The sequence below is a fragment of the Elephas maximus genome, chromosome X (assembly GCF_024166365.1).
Source record: "Elephas maximus indicus isolate mEleMax1 chromosome X, mEleMax1 primary haplotype, whole genome shotgun sequence".
In the NCBI taxonomy this organism is placed as follows: Eukaryota; Metazoa; Chordata; class Mammalia; order Proboscidea; family Elephantidae; genus Elephas; species Elephas maximus.
This window is the reverse complement of record NC_064846.1, coordinates 1896650-1912839: the sequence shown is the minus strand read 5'-3', so window position 1 is coordinate 1912839 and position 16190 is coordinate 1896650. Positions and strand designations below refer to the sequence as shown.

Genomic DNA, 16190 nt, shown 5'->3' with positions numbered 1-16190 from the left:
GGGGCCTTGCCTGAGATGCCAAGGCGAGGAGCATGGCGGGCTAAGAAGCAGGGCAGGAAAGGTCACGGCGGCAGGGAGGCAACGACAGGGTGAGGCAGGTGGGCTTGTAGCTTTAATGGCAGAGGTCGAGGGGAGGGGCCCAGCTGCTGGCCTCTGCTTTCCCTGTGTTGCCACGGAGTGCAGAGTGGAGGAGCTAGAAAGAATTAGTGTGGTGGAGGGGCACCCAGGGGGCCAGAGACATGGGAATGCTGGGCAGCATGGAGGTCCTTGCCAACTGGTGACCTGGAATGTCCAGTGGCGCTGAGGCTGGCATTACTGTGGGCACTCTCTCTTGGCCCTTGGAACGTGTCCACATGGATGTGATCCTCTCCTTTCCAAATTCTGACGGAAAGGTGTGTGCCCACAGCCCCAAGGTGGCCCCCTCCCCCTCCCCCCTGAGTCCTGCCCTAGGCCCCAGGACAGATGGTCCTGGGGACAGGCAGACATTGTGCAGGGACAGCCTGGGGCCCACACAGGAAGGTCACTGCACGCAGCCTCAAGTTCTGGAATGTAACTGGGGCTCAGGGCTGAGTGGCAGGCAGGAAGAGGCTGGCCTGAGCCTGGGGCCTGGGGAACCTGGGGCTGAGGCCTGTGGTCCCAAAGTCCTACTGAGGTGGGAGGGGCAGTGGGGGCGAAAGCTTAGACGGGCCAGAGAAGCAGGGGATGGGGTGGGGCAGGCACTTAGAGCTTGTGGGGGTTCACCCACTTGTAGGTTCCCTCGTACTGGAAGCCCACTCTCTTCATCAGCTCGTCTGCCTCCACAGGGCCTCGGCTGGGAGAGCGACACCAGGTGAGATGGGAGGCAGTCTCCTGGCCTCCCGGATCCCTGCCACTCCCCAGCCCCATCCTGGCTCTCACCTGCCATAAATGTAGGGGATGGGCTGAGGCTTCTCGCGCTCAATTCTGTGAAGGAGTGGGGTGAAGATCCGCCAGGCCTCCCGGAGTTCGTCGCTGTGGAGATAGAGTGGCTTTTGGGTGTGGGCCACCGATGGAGCAAGGCTGCCCCCAAGGCAGGGCCCGGCCCAGGCTGGAAGGCGCCATGGCGGGCAGTGGTGCCTCTCACCTCCGTACGAAGTGCATCTGGCTCCCGCAGAAGACATCCAGGATGAGGCGCTCGTAGGCATCAGGGAGCTTCACGTTCTTCGAGGGAAGGGGAAAACAGGGGTCTTGGTGATACCCCCTTTCCTTATGGCCTTCTGCAAGCTCCCCCACAGTACTGCCCCTTGTCCCAAAGGCTCCCTGACCCCCTTGGCTCTGCATGGCACCTTGTATCTGTTGCCGTAGGTCAGGTCCAGCTCTGACTCCTCGGGGTTGAAGAACATGCCGGGCTTCTTGGTCATCATCTTGGTGTACACGGCCTCGTTGGGCTGCACGCGGATCACCAGCTCATTCCGCTTGCACTGCTGGTGGAAGATGTCGCCAGCCACGTCACGGAACTGCAGCCGCACCTCAGCCTTGCGCTCATTCAGGGCCTTGCCACAGCGCAGGATGAAGGGCACACCTGGGGCCGGGAGTGGCAAGGCCTGAGACCGGAGTCGCCGGCCCCGCTGGGCTCCCCTGGCTCTCCCAGGCCTGCCAAGCTGCTTGGGCGTGGGCGTGAGTTTGTGTGAGAACTTATTTGTTCACGCAAACGCGTGTGGTGTGAGCGAGGAAGTGTGTGCGTGAGAGAGCATGAGAGCACATGAAAATGCGAGTGTGTAAAAGTGTGTGTGAAAGCTTGTGACGACGAGTGTGTGAGTGAAAGAGGAAGCAAAACCATGTGAGTGTGAGAGTGTGTGCATGCATATACGTGTGTGGTGAGGCGACTGTGGGAGACACTGGTCCCGGCCTCTCCATCCTCCTTGGCCCTCTTGCTGTGTGACCGCCCACTGACCTTGGCTGGGCCCTGGTGGTGGCACCTACCGTCCCACCTCTCATTCTCGACGTAGAGGACAACAGCAGCGAAGGTGGCCGTGGTGGACCCACGGGGCACCGTGGGGTCATCCAGATACCCTTTTGTAGCTTCGCCTTCCCCGTTGGGGTTCCCCACGTACTGCCCCAGGACCACGTTGTCGGCCTGCACTTCCGAGATACACTTTAAGACCTTGACCTGGGAATGAGCCAGGGAGAGAAAGAGCCCTGGTTAATTAGGCCAGTTGGCCCCTGTGTGGGTTGGAGGAAGTGGTGGGGGAGTGACTGTGGCCACAGCCGGACAGTTGTGCCGGGTCTCCTGGGGGCAGCTGCAGACAGGAGGTGGCGCCCATTGGGCTTCACTTCCTCTGCCAAAGTCACAGCTGGGGCCACCTTCCCCAAGGCTGGGGCCCTCCAGGACCACCTACACCATCCTTGTTTTCCTGATGGGGAAGCTAAGGCCAGAAAGACACTGGGCTAGCCCCAAGTCACACAGAAGTCACTATCAGACGTGGGATATCATGACTCAGGCTGTGTGACTCCCAGCCCAGGGTGTCCCCAGTGTGCACGTCCTCCGCAGTGCTCCTGTCCTGGCTGGCCTGCTTTGGCGTGCGGCTGCTGGAGCTGGAGGAAGACACGGGGTGGGCATCCCTACCTTCTCATCACGGACATCGTCCGAGTCAGTGGAGGCGGGCTTCTCCATGGCCACCAGACAGAGCATCTGCAGGAGGTGGTTCTGCATCACGTCCCTGGGGGTGAGAGCAGGCAAAGCTCCTCTCAGGCCCTGCTTCCAGGTGGGGGATGGACTGAGAGATGTACCAGCCTCAGCCCCGCCACCCTGTTCAGCCAGGTGCTGCTACTCCAGGGACCTCAAACCTGCTTCCTGACCAAGGAGAGCTGGGGGGCGGGGGCTTGGCTGTGTAGGGATCCTTCCCCGCATTGTAGCCACCAGAGGCAATCTGATCCGTTGCCTCCCTGTGGAGTTGCCCAGCCTCCCAGGCCCTGTGTCAGCCTCCCAGGAAGGGGTGACACAGACTCTCACCGGATGATTCCAAACTCATCAAAGTAGCCCCCACGGCCCTCAGTGCCAAAGGGCTCCTTGAAGGTAAGGATCACACAGGCAATGTTGTCCCGGTTCCAGATGGGGCCAAAAATCCTGTTGGCAAACCTGTGAGGAGAGCAGGGTGAACGGTGGTAAGGAGGTGTAAGGAGGTCCAAGGGGGTCCGAGGGGGTCCAAGGGGGTCCCAGGGGCCCCTCATAGTAGCAAAGTGTTGGGGCCTAGACCCCTCCTTGGGCTTCTACTGCACAGGAGCTGGATCTGAGTGGTCAGCCTGGGGCTTGTCCCGGCCTGGAGACTAGTGTGCTCGCCCGGGGGCTCCAGGACGAGGGGGTGAGGCCGGAGGGACCACAGTGCAGGGGAACGGTGTGGGGTTCATACCTGGGGGGGCAGCACGCCAGGTCTTGGCACCTACCTCAGCACCATGAGGTTCTGAACCATCTCCTTGCCCAAGTAGTGGTCAATACGGTAGATCTGGTCCTCGCGGAACAAGGAAGCGATGTGGTTGGACAGCTGGTCGGAGCTCTGTAGGTCCTTCCCAAAGGGCTTCTCCACAATGATGCGGTTCCAGCCTCTGCCAGGGAGAGGGGGGCCTGAGCCTCCCAGTCCCATGTGCCCTCAACCCCCTTCCTAGGGAGCAGGGGGCCAAGTCCACTGCATCACCTTCCCCCTCCTCCCCATGGCTCCTCCTTCTCTGTGTAGGGCTGCCCTCCCCTCCCTGCCTTGGTGTAGAGCGTCCTCAGAACCACAGACATAGCATTCTGTATCCCAAAGCAGGACATACTGAAACTGAGATGGCCGCTGCTTTGGGAGCCTGAGCAAAGGCAGTGGTGAGGTTTTCATGGAGCAACACTGCCATCTGGTGGCCCCGGAGGGGAACTGTTGCCAGGAGGCAGTTAGTGGTTTCTGGTGTCATTGATATTGAGGTTGCCCAGGAGGATTTGAGTGATAAAGGCACCGTATTTATGGTGCTTATCCTTTGCCAGGTGGAGGAACTATATGGCAGGGGCAGGGCAAGGCAGCCTTGGTGGCAGGAAGGGAGGGGTGTGAACAGACTTACGTCTGGCTCATGCAGGTCTCATGGATGTTCTTGGTGACGGCCTCGTAGACGGTGGGGGGCAGGGCCAGGTAGAAGAGGCGGTTGGCCTGGGGGCCCTGGTGGAGGGCGTTCATGTGGCTGTTGAGGCGCTCGTAGGAGGCTGGGTCATCGTACTGGCCAGCCACATAGGAGTTGCGGGAAAAGAACTCCTCCAGCTTCAGCTTCTCCTCTGCGGTGGCCTGGGTGAGACAGACAGACATCGGTCCCCTCCCCTGCTCTGCCTCAGGGGAGTATGTCGGGGGTCTCACTCCCCTCACCCCACAGCCTGGGTAGGCTGCCCTGAGAAGATGCAGCTAGAGAGGATTTTCCTTGCTGAATATGCATCGAGGAGGCGTCCTTCTGCTAACTCCTAGCCTGTCCCACTGGGTGAGTTCCAGGCTGGAGTGGGCCTGCGACAGGGGCCACAGAGGAAGTGGCTGGAGCCAGTGGCTTGGAAGGGCAAGGATGAGAAATGCTAGAGCTTGATAGCTTTGTTCTAATGTGGTCTTGCCCCACGGCCGGGACAGGTGAGCAGAGACAGGGCGGGAGAAGAGAAAGGCATCCTGGGGAGTCCCCCAGTAGGGGCGTGGCTCCAACCTGAGGCTGGCCCTGCTAGCTGTGGTAAGGCCATGGGTGGGGCCGCTCACTTTGAAGAAAGGCTCGCTCTGTTTGCGGATGTCAGCCACTGTGAGGCGAGAGCGGGCATAGCCCACGATGAAGGTATCTTCGGGCAGAAGGCCATCTCGGAACAGCCACCTGAGGGCAGAGCACAGCCATGTGAGGACGGAGTGGGCTGGGCCTCTCCCTGAGGGAGGCTGTGGGGGCAGCAGGGAGGAGGATGTGCTTACCAGATGGTCGGGTAGATCTTCTTCTTTGCCAAGTCGCCCTGTGGCAAAGGGAACAGGCTTGGTCAGAAGTGAGAGAGATGGGGAAGCCCACGTTGCTTGTCTCTGACCTTGATCCCCAGCACCCCAGGAGATCTACGCACTTGCTCAGGGGTGCCGTGCAGCCACTTCTATCTGTCTTGTCCCCATGTGTGGCCAGACTGCACTGTCCTTTAACCCTGATTCTGAGATGACACAGAATGTTGCAGCCTGGCTGGCAGCAGACACGTTTACGCCAACTGACCTCCAGCACGCCTCACCCAACAGGAATGTACTGGAATTGACAGAGCCCCTCTGGGACCACAATACAATTCAGTGAAAAAAAAAAAAAACAAAACTAGCTCAAACAAAAATCACAACAAAAGAGCTCGCTTCTAAGTAACTCGTGGGTTAAAGAAGCAAAACTAAATTCCTATTAGAACTGAATGACAACGGAAATACTGTGTATCAAAACTCATGAGATGTGGCCTTATATGCTGTACCGGGCTGACTAGTGTCCCCCTAAAATTCACGTCCACCCAGAACCTGTGAACATGACCTTCTATGGAAATAGTCTTTGTCAATGAGGTCATACTGGAGTAGGGTGAGCTCTATCTCAATGACTGCTGTGCTGGTAAGGAAAGGGAACTTGGACACAGAAACATACAGGGAGGAGGCCAAGGAATGCCTGGGACTAGCAGAAGCTGAAAGAGGCAAGGAAGGATCCTCCCTAGAGCCTTCAGAGAGCATGGGCCTGCCCACGCCATCATTTCAGATGCCTGGTCCCCCGAACTGTGAGAGAGTAAATGTCTGCTGTTTTAAGCCACCCTGTTTGTGGTACTTTGCAAAGTACTTACATTAGTAAACAAGAGTTGCTTAAAATAAGCAACACAGTCAATTTAAGAAATCAGAAAAAAGACAGTACAATTTTAAAGCCAAATAAATTATAAGGCAGGGGACAATACAAAACAAGAATTCATGGGAAACACACAAAAAAGGTCAACAAACCAAAAGTTGGTGTTTGACAAAGACTAATAAAAGACAACCCTCTGTAAAGATTGCTTTTTAGGAAGGCACAAATAGGAATAAAGAGGGGACCAAACCTCAGACAAGAAACACAGGAGAGGATTTTATGAACAACTTTATGCCACATCTGACTACTTGGATGAAATGAACAAGTTCCTAGAAAAATCCAACCGAACAGGATGGACTCAAGAAGGAGCGAGGGAACCTGAGAGGTACAATGGTTGGATGAGTGCCCTGGAGCTGCTGTAACAAAGTACCACGAAATTTATTCTCTCACAGTCCTGGAGGCTGGGAGTATGAGATCAGGGAGTCAGGTGTGTTGATTCCTTCTGAGGCTCTGAGAGAGGATCTGTTCCATGCCTCTCTCCCAGCTTCTGGTGATGGCAGGTGATCCTTGGAGTTCCTTGGTTTACAGCTCTGCCTCCTACAATCTCTGCCCCATTGTCACATGGCTGTCTTCTCTGTGTGTCTTCTCTTTTATAAACACATCACTCAGATGGGATTAGGATCCACCCTACTTCAGAATGAGCTCATGTTACCCTAAGTAATAAAATCTGTGAAGACTATTTCCAAACGAGGTCATGTTCACAGGTATGGTGGTTAGGACTTAAACATCTGTTTTGGGGGCACACAATTAAATCTGTAACCATGACCGTCATGGAAACTGGATTGACAGCTACAAACCTTCCCATCAAGACAACCCTGGCACAGAGAGCTTCACTAATGGATTTTACCAAAAGGTGAGGAAAAGCAAATTCCAGTCTAAAATAAACTCTTCCTGCAAACAGAAGAAAGAGGAACACTCTCCAACCTTTTATGAGGCCGGCAGGTAAGAAAGGCACATGGGAACAAACACCAGCCAGTCCCATTCATATGCCCAGATGTACATGCCCAAATCCATCCGTAAGCCTTAGCAAACCAAATCCTGCAGTGTTAAAAAATGGAACCCATTAGAACCAAGTTGGGTTGATCCTGGAAAGAAAAGGTTGGTTCAACACTAAAAAATAAAAATTAACCATTGAAAGTCACCACATTAAGAGATTCAAGGAAAACAACTATCAGAAATCTTTCCCTACTCCTATCTACTGATTTTTAAATCTAGCAACTTTGCGAAACTCAACAGATGCAGAAAAAGTTTCATAAAACTAAATATCCATTCATGATAAAGACTCTTACCAAACTAGCAATAAAAGGGAACCTCCTTTACTTGACAAAGACTATACATAATGTGGAAATGCTTTAAAAATAAGAAACAATAAAAGAATGTCTGCAGCTGGCTTTTGTAGTCGATGTTGAACTAGAGATCCCAGCCAGTGTAGTAAGGCAAGAAAATGACAATAGTCTAAGGATTGGAAACTGTCAATATTTGTAGATGATAGGCTGTTTATGTAAAATAAAACAAAAATTCTACACATAAAATATTAGGATGTGAGATTAAAAAATGAATAGATGGGAGTAGGCAAAGATTTCTTAAACACTGATAAATTAAGACTTCATCAAGATAAAATACTTCTGTATGTCAAAAAACACTATTAAGAAAATAAATAGGCCACAGACTAGGAAAATCCTTCAGCAAAATTATTTGTATCCAGAACATATAAACAAGTCCTATAATGCAGTAGGAGCCCTGGTGGCGTGGAGGCTAAGAGCTACGGCTTCTAACCAAAAGGTCGGCAGTTCGAATCTACCAGCTGCTCCTTGGAAACCCTATGGGGCAGTTCTACTTTGTCCTACAGGGTTGCTGAGTTGGAATCAACTTGACGGTAACAGGTTTGGTCTTAGGTTTTGATAATGCGATAATAAGAAAAAAACCCAATTAAAATATGGGTAAAAGGCTTGAATAGGTACTTCAGAAGGAAAATAAATGAATGGCCAATAAATACATGAAAAAGTGTTCAAGATCAGTAGTTGTCAGAAAAATGAAAATTAAACCACGATGAGATACCATGTCATACCCATTAGAACTGTTGTAAACAAAAAGACTGATAAAACCATGCACTGACCAGGAGGTGGAATACATCATTAGTGGGGATGTAAACTGGTACAGCCACTTTAGAAAGCAGTTTGTCCATCTCTTACAAAGTTAAACACACCTACCATACGATCCAGCCATTTCACTCCTAGGTATTTACCCAAGAGAAATGAAAGCGCCTGTCCATAAAAAGACTTGTACACAAATGTTCATAGTAGCTTCAATTAACAGTAACCCCAAACTGGAAACAACTCAAATGCTCCCATTAGTCATTAGGTAAATGAACAAGCAAAGTGTATATTCCTACAGTGAGATACTACTTAGCAAGATAAAAGAGTGAGCTAGCAATCCTTGCAACATGGATCAATCTCAAAAACACTGCGCTGAGCCAGAGAGTACATACTATATGCATTCGTCAGAGAAAATTCTAAAATAGGCAACGTTAATCTATTGTGATAGAAATTAGATCATGGTTCCTGGCAGCAAGCCTAACAAAACCAGAGCTGCTGTGTGATGAGTTTGCTTTTATATGGCCTTTCTTGCCATAGTCTTGTGACTCCTACAAAATGATTGGGTGGGACTATGCAAATAAGGTGCTTGTGGCCCACCAAGGGGATTAGACAGATTGCTAATGAGGCAAGTAAGGTACATGGAACCCCTGTGGGGACTGGACCATGCAAATAAGGTCTATGGTACCCTAATGAGGGGACTGGTCAGTTTTGCCATCCAGCTAGGCTTAAGAGTGAGCCAATCCCGGAGCAGAGGGGGGAACTCACTATCCAGAAGAAGAGATAGGAGCAGAGCGTGTCCTTTGGACCCGGGGTCCCTGTGCCAAGAACCTTTTAGACCCAGGAGACAGAGGGAGAGAGGAACTTGCAACATGGAAGACAGTCAGAGACGGCAGCGCAGCAGTAACAGAGCAATAGTGGTGCGAAATGGCTGCAGTGGGGCTTGCTGACCCACAGAGCTAAGAGCTGTAAACACTTGCCCAACAAAGTCCTGAGCAGGGCCCAGTAGTAGAGGGTGAAAAGAAGCTTTCCTGATCAAGGCTGTGTACTGAGTCGTTCCTGATCCTGAATTGTAACCTGTTGCTTCCCTAATAAACCCCATAATCGTAAGTATTGTTCGTGAGTTCTGTGTGGCCATTGCAATGAACTATCAAACCCAGCAGGGAGGTAGAGAGTACCGTGGGAGGGATGGTTGGTGTCAGAATTGGTAAAAAGGTTGGAGGATGGAGGTATATCTGACCTCCACCTCATAGGAATCAGCCTTGGGCTGATGTTGATAATGGTTCTCCTTCCCCTTGTGAAATTAGATGAGGAGGTCTGATGCTCTGACACCATTTTTTGCAAGAGTAATCTGGGGAAAGGTAACTCATCCTCATGGAAAGAACGGCATGGTTTGTGCCAAATTCCAAAGCAACCTTCCTGCTAAGACTGCTAGACACAGAATCTGTGTGATGTGGCACCCTCGAAGATGTAAACTTATTGAAAAGTAAATAATTTGTGGGTTTGTTAAAAAAGAAAAAAACTAGATCATGGTTGCCTCGGGTAGGGGGTGGACTGACTGAGAAGGGGCACACAGAACTTTCTGGGGAGACAGGAATGTCCTATATTATGATGAAGGTGTGGGTCACACAGGTGTAACCAACTGTTGAAATTGTACAGTCCAGACTTATGCATTGCAATGCGTACAGATTTTACCTAAAACAAAGAACTGTCAAGGAAATGATAATTGAGTTGCGGGGTGGGGAGTGGATGGAACAAGAATGGTGAATGTTGCGCATCTTTGGAGCTGGGTGAGGGGTTGAACCTGATCGTGCACTGTACTCTGCTGTTGATGTGTTTCTGTAGTGTTCCAAAAAAAAAAAAAAAAGGATAAAACAAACTACAGCTTCACACGACAGTATGGGTGAACCCTCCAAACAGAATGTCGCAGAAAAGAAGCCAGGCACACAGGGCTACATACGGCAGGATTCCATTTGTATAAAGTTCAAGAACAGGCAAAACTACTCCGTGGTGTTAGAAGTTGCCCTTCAGGGTAGAGTGACTGGAAAGGGGTGGTGTGGAGGGTTTCTGGGGCGCAGATACTGGTCTGGTTCTTCAACTTGTGTTCTTTATTACTTATATTTCAATGAAACAATATAAAAACTAATAGACTAAAGTCCATGACCTTCATACACACTAGCAACCACCACTTGGAAAATGCAATGTAAAACAACACCATTTACAAAAGCAAAAGTTAGAAAGACTCTAGGAATGAACACAATAATACCTGATGTGACTTGACAAAGGAACTTTACACATTAGGTGGAAGAGGAATGGGCAAAAAGAGCTGCGATGCTCCTGAAGAAGCACCAAGCAGGGCACCTACCCTTTCATGCGTCAAACCTGTAATTAGGAGCGTGGGACGGGTGCAGGGAGGGCACACCCAGGCCCCATGGAGCGCTGCAAATCGGCAGGGAGGGAGGGCACAGACAGGCAGTGTGGGCGCTGGGATAGGGATTAGCTGAGCTCAGAAAATTCAATTCCAGGGATTAAGGACCTGAATATTAACTGCAAAAGTAACTTTTAGAAGCTTTCTCTGCAAAGACATCTGATTTAAAAAAAGCAAAACACTACATCTAACGAGTTACTTTGGACACCGTTTTTTCCAGATGTTTGAAGTGATTGGATGTATGTGGTCTGGGTGGTCTGATCCTCAATGAGCTCAAGCAAGCTCGAAAGAAGGCAGGTATCACTCCACTCCCGGGCTCAGCCTGGCATCGCCTGTGCAGGTGCTCAGCTTACCTCTAACCCGCCCCACACGGGGGTCCCCACCAGAAAGTGAAGTTACCTGGTGTTCCCTCTAGCAGGACACCTGAAAAGGCAACTTGACTACCCTGACAGCTTATGTTAACAGCTGCTTTGAAAATGCTAATGCAACCACGGACTGTAAACACTAGTAAGCCTTCCTTGCACCAAGTCATGTTTGCTTCCGATCAAACTCCAGCAGCTAGGGGACATTAGGAGGGGCTTGGGGGCATTGATTGGTGGCCTGGGCATGGACTCCTGTGCGTCCACAGGGTCACAGGCTGACCTGCACCCTTTGGGATTAACTAGTGACAGAACCGGCTTGCCTAGTTTCAGCTCAGCCCTCCAACCGTCGGACTGTCTCCAAGCTGCCCGAGAGAGAGAGGTAGGAGCAAGACAGTGAGGGCGGGGGGCATGGTGGGCAGACTGCTCTGCTCCAGGGGACAGGGGAGCCTGAGCTGCGCTCCTCAAGGGAGCTCAGGTATGGCTGCCCCCTTGCTGGCCTGCCCCTCAGCCGGGGAATCCTGAGGAAATCTCTGGGCTTGATCGATCGATACAATCTTTCTAAACATGGTCAGCTGGGGTAATTAAAGGGATTCTTGTGAGAAAAAGGTGAGAAGCTCTCATTTTGTCCAGCCCCCTCATTTTGCCCGAGGACTACAGCGGGGAAAGGACCTGCCCCAAGGACACTTGGTGAGTTAGCAGGAGACCTGGGACCTGATTAAGATCTCCAGCCAGCGACAGAACTGCCTGAGGTGCTGCTTGCACATCCAGTGTGACAAACCTGGGCACTGACCCGAACCATGCAGGCATCTGTCTTGGTATTAGGTCAGGGCATTGCAGAAAGAGCCCTAGAAGACTGCTGCTTGCAGGAGGCCCAGCAGGGGCAGGTGACCCTTTCCCCCTGGGGTCACAGAGGTCAAGAATTGGTTGGCATGCTGAGGCAGAGCCTCAGCCCTGGTTGGGGCCCGGCTGGCTGCTGGCCACCTGGGAGAGGAAAGCTGGGGTCCACTGAGGTAGGTGTGGCTGAGACACTGACAAAGGGGCCTTCCTCATATATACCCTGGGGCCCATGAATCACAGGCCTTTGGGGGAATGCCAAAGTCATCATCATGACACAGCAAGAATCTTATCGGCCCAAGGAGGAAGTCAGCCCAGAAGTGTTCTGAGGAAGGGGTGGAGCCCAGCCAGTAGCTCAGCCCTTCCAGGCCGGTTGGGTATGGTGGCCCAATGTCCTCCTGGTTCAAGTAGGGAAACTAAGGCCCAGAGAAGCAAGGGGATTGCTGAGGATGCCATGGTGAGTCCACTTTGCTGAGCAGATTCCCAGTCCTGCTCTCTCTCACTCCCTTGGCACCCCGCCCCAATGCCGTCCGTGTGGGAGAAGATCCACTAGCCAGCCTCATGGAGCTCCTATCAGATGGAGGAAGATACATCCTTCTAGGTCCAAGGTTCTTTCCCCCACGCTGGTCCATAAGGAGAAACTGGTTTCTTTCATTTGAGCTTTCTGGGCTGGGATCCCTGCCACTGGGAAAGTGAGCTCTTCTACTCCCTTCCTGGGTCAGGGGTGGGGGTGGGGGTGGGAAGAAAGGCCTGAGAAAGGGGAAGTGGCCACATAGCAGGGAGACAGGGGCTCAAAGCTCGTTTTGTAACTCTGTGAGGCAGAATCAGGCTGCCCCCAGGAAGAAGCTGCAGTGTGGGTTTGGGTTGGGTAAGTGGGTGCAGGAGGCAGGAGGGGCAGAGCATGGCCACATGGGTCTGACCTGCTCAGGTTCTGGGCCCGCTAGCCACTGGCCTCCTGTCAGCTTCTAGGTCACATCCAGTTTGCTCTGACTCAGGGCTTTGCCTCTGCTCTTCCCTTTGCTCAGCAAGTTCCCCTGGGGCCTCGTGCTGCAGACCTCAGTATCAGGTGCCTCCCCCTCCCCAGGGCCCACCCTGACCACACCTCTCAAGGCCTCTGGCCCCCTCCCAGCCCTGTTTGTTTCTCCTGTCACAGGTACTGCTCTGAACTCACCTTGCGTCCCCAGCCTCCCATAAAGCACAGGGCCATGAGGGCAGGGATTGTGGCTGCTGTGGTCTTGGTGTTGCCCAATGCCTAGCACAAGGCCAGGGACAGCAGAGGCCGGTGACGGCTACTTGTTGAATGAGTGAGCAGAGAACGCAGTTTCCCAAAGCACCACCCTGCCTACCTCTGCAGCACAGGATGGGAGCTGTTCCAGGTGCTATCAGAGCACCCCGGGTGGATGCCCCCACAATGCTCCCTCTAGTCCTTGCTCCAAGGGAGGACCTGCCCACCCTGCTCCAGTCCCCTCAAGCAGGAGAAGAGTCAGGAGAGAAACAACACAGGCTCTTAGGAGGACCCCTGGCCCTGCACTCCACGCTGCGAAGCCAGCACTTCCCATCTCTGCTTTGGAACCTCTGGCTGTTGCCCCTGGGCAGAGGAGAGCAAAGGGGAACCCTGCTGGTTGCGTTGGAATAGCGTTGCCTAACCCCAGGCTAAGGAGCCCTAGTGGTGCAATAGTTAAGTGCTTGGCTGCTAACTGAAACACTGGTGGTTTGAACCCACCCAGCGACTGGGCGGGGGGAAGATCTGGCAATCTGCTTCCATAAAGATTACAGCTTAGAAAACCCTATGGGGCAGTTCGACTCTGTCACAGAGGATTGCTCTGAGTTGGAATCGACTCGATGACACCTAACAACAACAGCCACCACCACCCCAGGTTGGCCACAGGCGAAGACAGCAAAGAGCCATAAAACCAGCTCGGCAGAGCCTGTGGACCCTTGTCATTCATTCAGAAACGCTCAATTGATATGTGCTGAGGTCTAAAGCCCCAGATCACACAGCCTATCTGGATGCTGTCAATGATGAGACCCAAGACTCTACAGATGAGTCTTAACCCATCTGTGTGGGACCTGGCAAACTCTGTTGGTGTATCCTTGCAACAGGCCAGTGTGGGGATGGGGAAAGGAGAAGAAAAAAATCCCGAATTATTTTCTCTTTGAGCCTGTTTCAGGGACTAAGGGCCTCACAGCCAGGATACTAGGTGTTAAGGTTTGTGGCTGATGCAGATATGACTCCTCTAAGGGGACCGTGTGCTTTGCCTGGGTGGGGGTGGACAACACCCACCTTTCTCAGGTTTTGGGGTTCTGGGTGAGGCAGAGGGCAAAGCCCTTTTCTCTCGTACTGGCTCTTCTCCTAGAGTACAGCTCATTCTAGCTTGCTTGCCTTCTTGTTATTTTCGGCTCTCCTTCCCAATTTCTGACCAAAGACACAAAGGCACAGAGCAGGCTCTGTAAAGGGTGGCGGCAAGTTGTTCTCTGTGAACAAAGAGCTGCCAAGTGCCTCCAGCACGAGGGGGAAGGCAGCCTGTGGTGTGAGAGTTGCAGAGCACTGCCCACTCTGTACGGCTCTAGCTAGTTTGGGTAGAACTCTTGCTCAAGATTACATAATCAGTTAATGGCAAAGATGGCCATATGAATGCTAACAGGTTCTTGGTCACACTCATGTTTAAGTCAAGAGGCAGCCCTGGCTGCAGGTCTAGCAAGCCCCTGCACATCTCACGCAAGGCAGATCTTATCTGCATATAGCACACTGGATAGGGGCTGTGGTCCGGGGGCCACAGCTTTACTAGGACCACCCCCTCGGCCCCCCAACCTCTTCCTTACATGTGCTATACCTCTGCCTTTATATTGATTCTTTGTCCTTCCCTATCAAAGCAAAATGGCAGTTCCACAAACTAGACACTTGGGGTGGGACAAGGAACAGCTCTTTAGCAGGCCTTAGCGGTTGGGGAAAAGATATGGTATGAAAAGCAAAGCTGAATGTTTGTCCCCAGGGATGATGAGGTGGTAGAAAGAGGTGATGATTGGGCCTCAGATCTTTCCTCTGGAACAAATTAACTGTGTGATGTTCATCAAGTCACCGACAAGTTTGAAAAAGATGCTCCCAGAAAGAATAGCTTCCCCTGTCTGCGGCTCAGTTTTCTCAGTGGAGGGGGAGGAAGTCCCTCAGGCCCTTCCAGTTTCAGGTCTACTTTCAAGGTCTGAGCATGGATTTAGAAATGCCTCCCAAGTGTCGGTACAGCAAGGAGTGCTGTGATGACAGTGGTGCCTGGGCAGGTCACGGTTATAAGAGTGAAACCTCGCAGTGCCTGAGTGGCCGCTGCACAGTTAGTTGGGATAGGTCAGGTGCAGAGCCAGACGATGCCTTGGGCAATGTCACACAGTAAGTCTGGCTTCTGAGATGTGGCTGTGGGAGACTCACCGAGGCGCCCATGATGATGAATATGTGTGTATCAGACTGGTGGAAGGCATCGCCCTGGTACAGCTCTTCCCGGAGGATCCCGCACACCTGGGTCCGGCTCAGGGCCACCTGCTCAGCCATGGTGTTCTCTGGGGAAAGAAAGGCTCGTTGACAAGCCCACAGAGGAGAAGCACCTGGAAGGGGGCCTCTAGGCTCTCAGCAGGCTGACGCCTGGTTACTGAAACCACTGGCTGTGAACGTGCCCGGGGCGGCCAGGTTGGGTTAGAAACTCTTGGCTCTGGGCTCTGGCCATACTTTCCCAGGCTCCAGCCATACTCTCCCAGGCTGCCTTCTTTCAGGGAGTACATTCTGGACCTCACACAACACGATCATGACCCTTTCACTCTAAAATCCTGCACTCAGGCGGGAACTCATCAATGCGCGGGATCCTGGTAAACTTAGCGGATGATGGAGTCCGCTTCAGCTCTACTGCTGCTAACCTGGGCGACCCCGGGCAAGTCCCCCCTTCTCAGGGTCTCAATGTCCTCACTGGCCCGATGAGAGGGGGGTTGCATTGGACACTATGATCTGTTAAGGCCCTCTCACTCGATCCGCTACCAAGTACAGCAAATACCGCCAATCCAAAGGACGTCTTGAGGTAGCGAGCAGCACGTCCTTCCGCTCTCTCGGTCCGCCCGACTCGGTTACCTGTACCGCCTCGCTGTCGCCTGCAGCGCTCGCAGCCCGGGAGTGCGCGCTCATTTCCGGGGGCTGCGCCCCGCGAGCCCATTTAACCGGCGGGGCGGGGGCCTCAGCTGAGCTGATGGGCCTCAGGCGAGGCGCGCGGGGCGGGGCCTCGACAGGCCCCTCCCGCGCGGGGCGGGCTGGGGCGACGGTGCGGGGGTGGGGGGAAGAGGACAGGTGCGCGCGCATCCCCGGCCCAGCTCGCGCGCCAGCCAACCCCCCCCTCCACCCCGCTCTCACTCCGCCCCTCAGGCACCTGCGCCGGCCGTCAGGCCGTGGACTGGCTCCCGTCCCCGTTGCGGCTGCTCCGCATCACCGGCCGCCTCTCTAGGGGTGAGGCTTCGCGCGGCCTGGTGCAATTCCGCGTCGTTCACCGGAGTCCCCATCTCCAGCCCAGCCCAGCCCCGCCCTGACATCCTGGTTTTCCCGCCAGCCCCCAGGCGACCATGAGCCCTCGCGGAACGCTCGACTTCCGCCGGCAGTGTAAC

At 53.2% G+C, this 16190-nt stretch overlaps 2 protein-coding genes across 5 annotated transcripts in view; one reads left to right on the top strand and one right to left on the bottom strand.

Annotated features, from left to right (window-relative positions):
- The window catches only part of PLXNA3 (plexin A3), a 139759-nt gene that overhangs the window by 65462 nt on the left and 58107 nt on the right, over positions 1 to 16190 (top strand). The window lies entirely within an intron of this gene.
- G6PD (glucose-6-phosphate dehydrogenase) lies at positions 100 to 16129 on the bottom strand. 3 transcript variants are annotated; one of them, XM_049872401.1, is made up of 13 exons: positions 15959 to 16129; positions 14980 to 15107; positions 4914 to 4951; positions 4713 to 4821; positions 4048 to 4265; positions 3403 to 3561; positions 2972 to 3097; positions 2585 to 2678; positions 1942 to 2128; positions 1305 to 1540; positions 1103 to 1179; positions 898 to 990; positions 100 to 811 (listed from the first exon to the last, which is right to left on the bottom strand). In XM_049872401.1, exons 1-13 carry the CDS (start codon positions 16116 to 16118, stop codon positions 721 to 723), a joined length of 1716 nt encoding a protein of 571 aa, XP_049728358.1. In that variant the 5' UTR covers positions 16119 to 16129; the 3' UTR covers positions 100 to 720. The 3 variants fall into 3 exon arrangements, with proteins under 3 accessions (XP_049728358.1, XP_049728359.1, XP_049728360.1); XM_049872402.1 differs by lacking the exon at positions 15959 to 16129 and adding an exon at positions 15667 to 15810; XM_049872403.1 differs by lacking the exon at positions 15959 to 16129 and adding an exon at positions 15593 to 15682.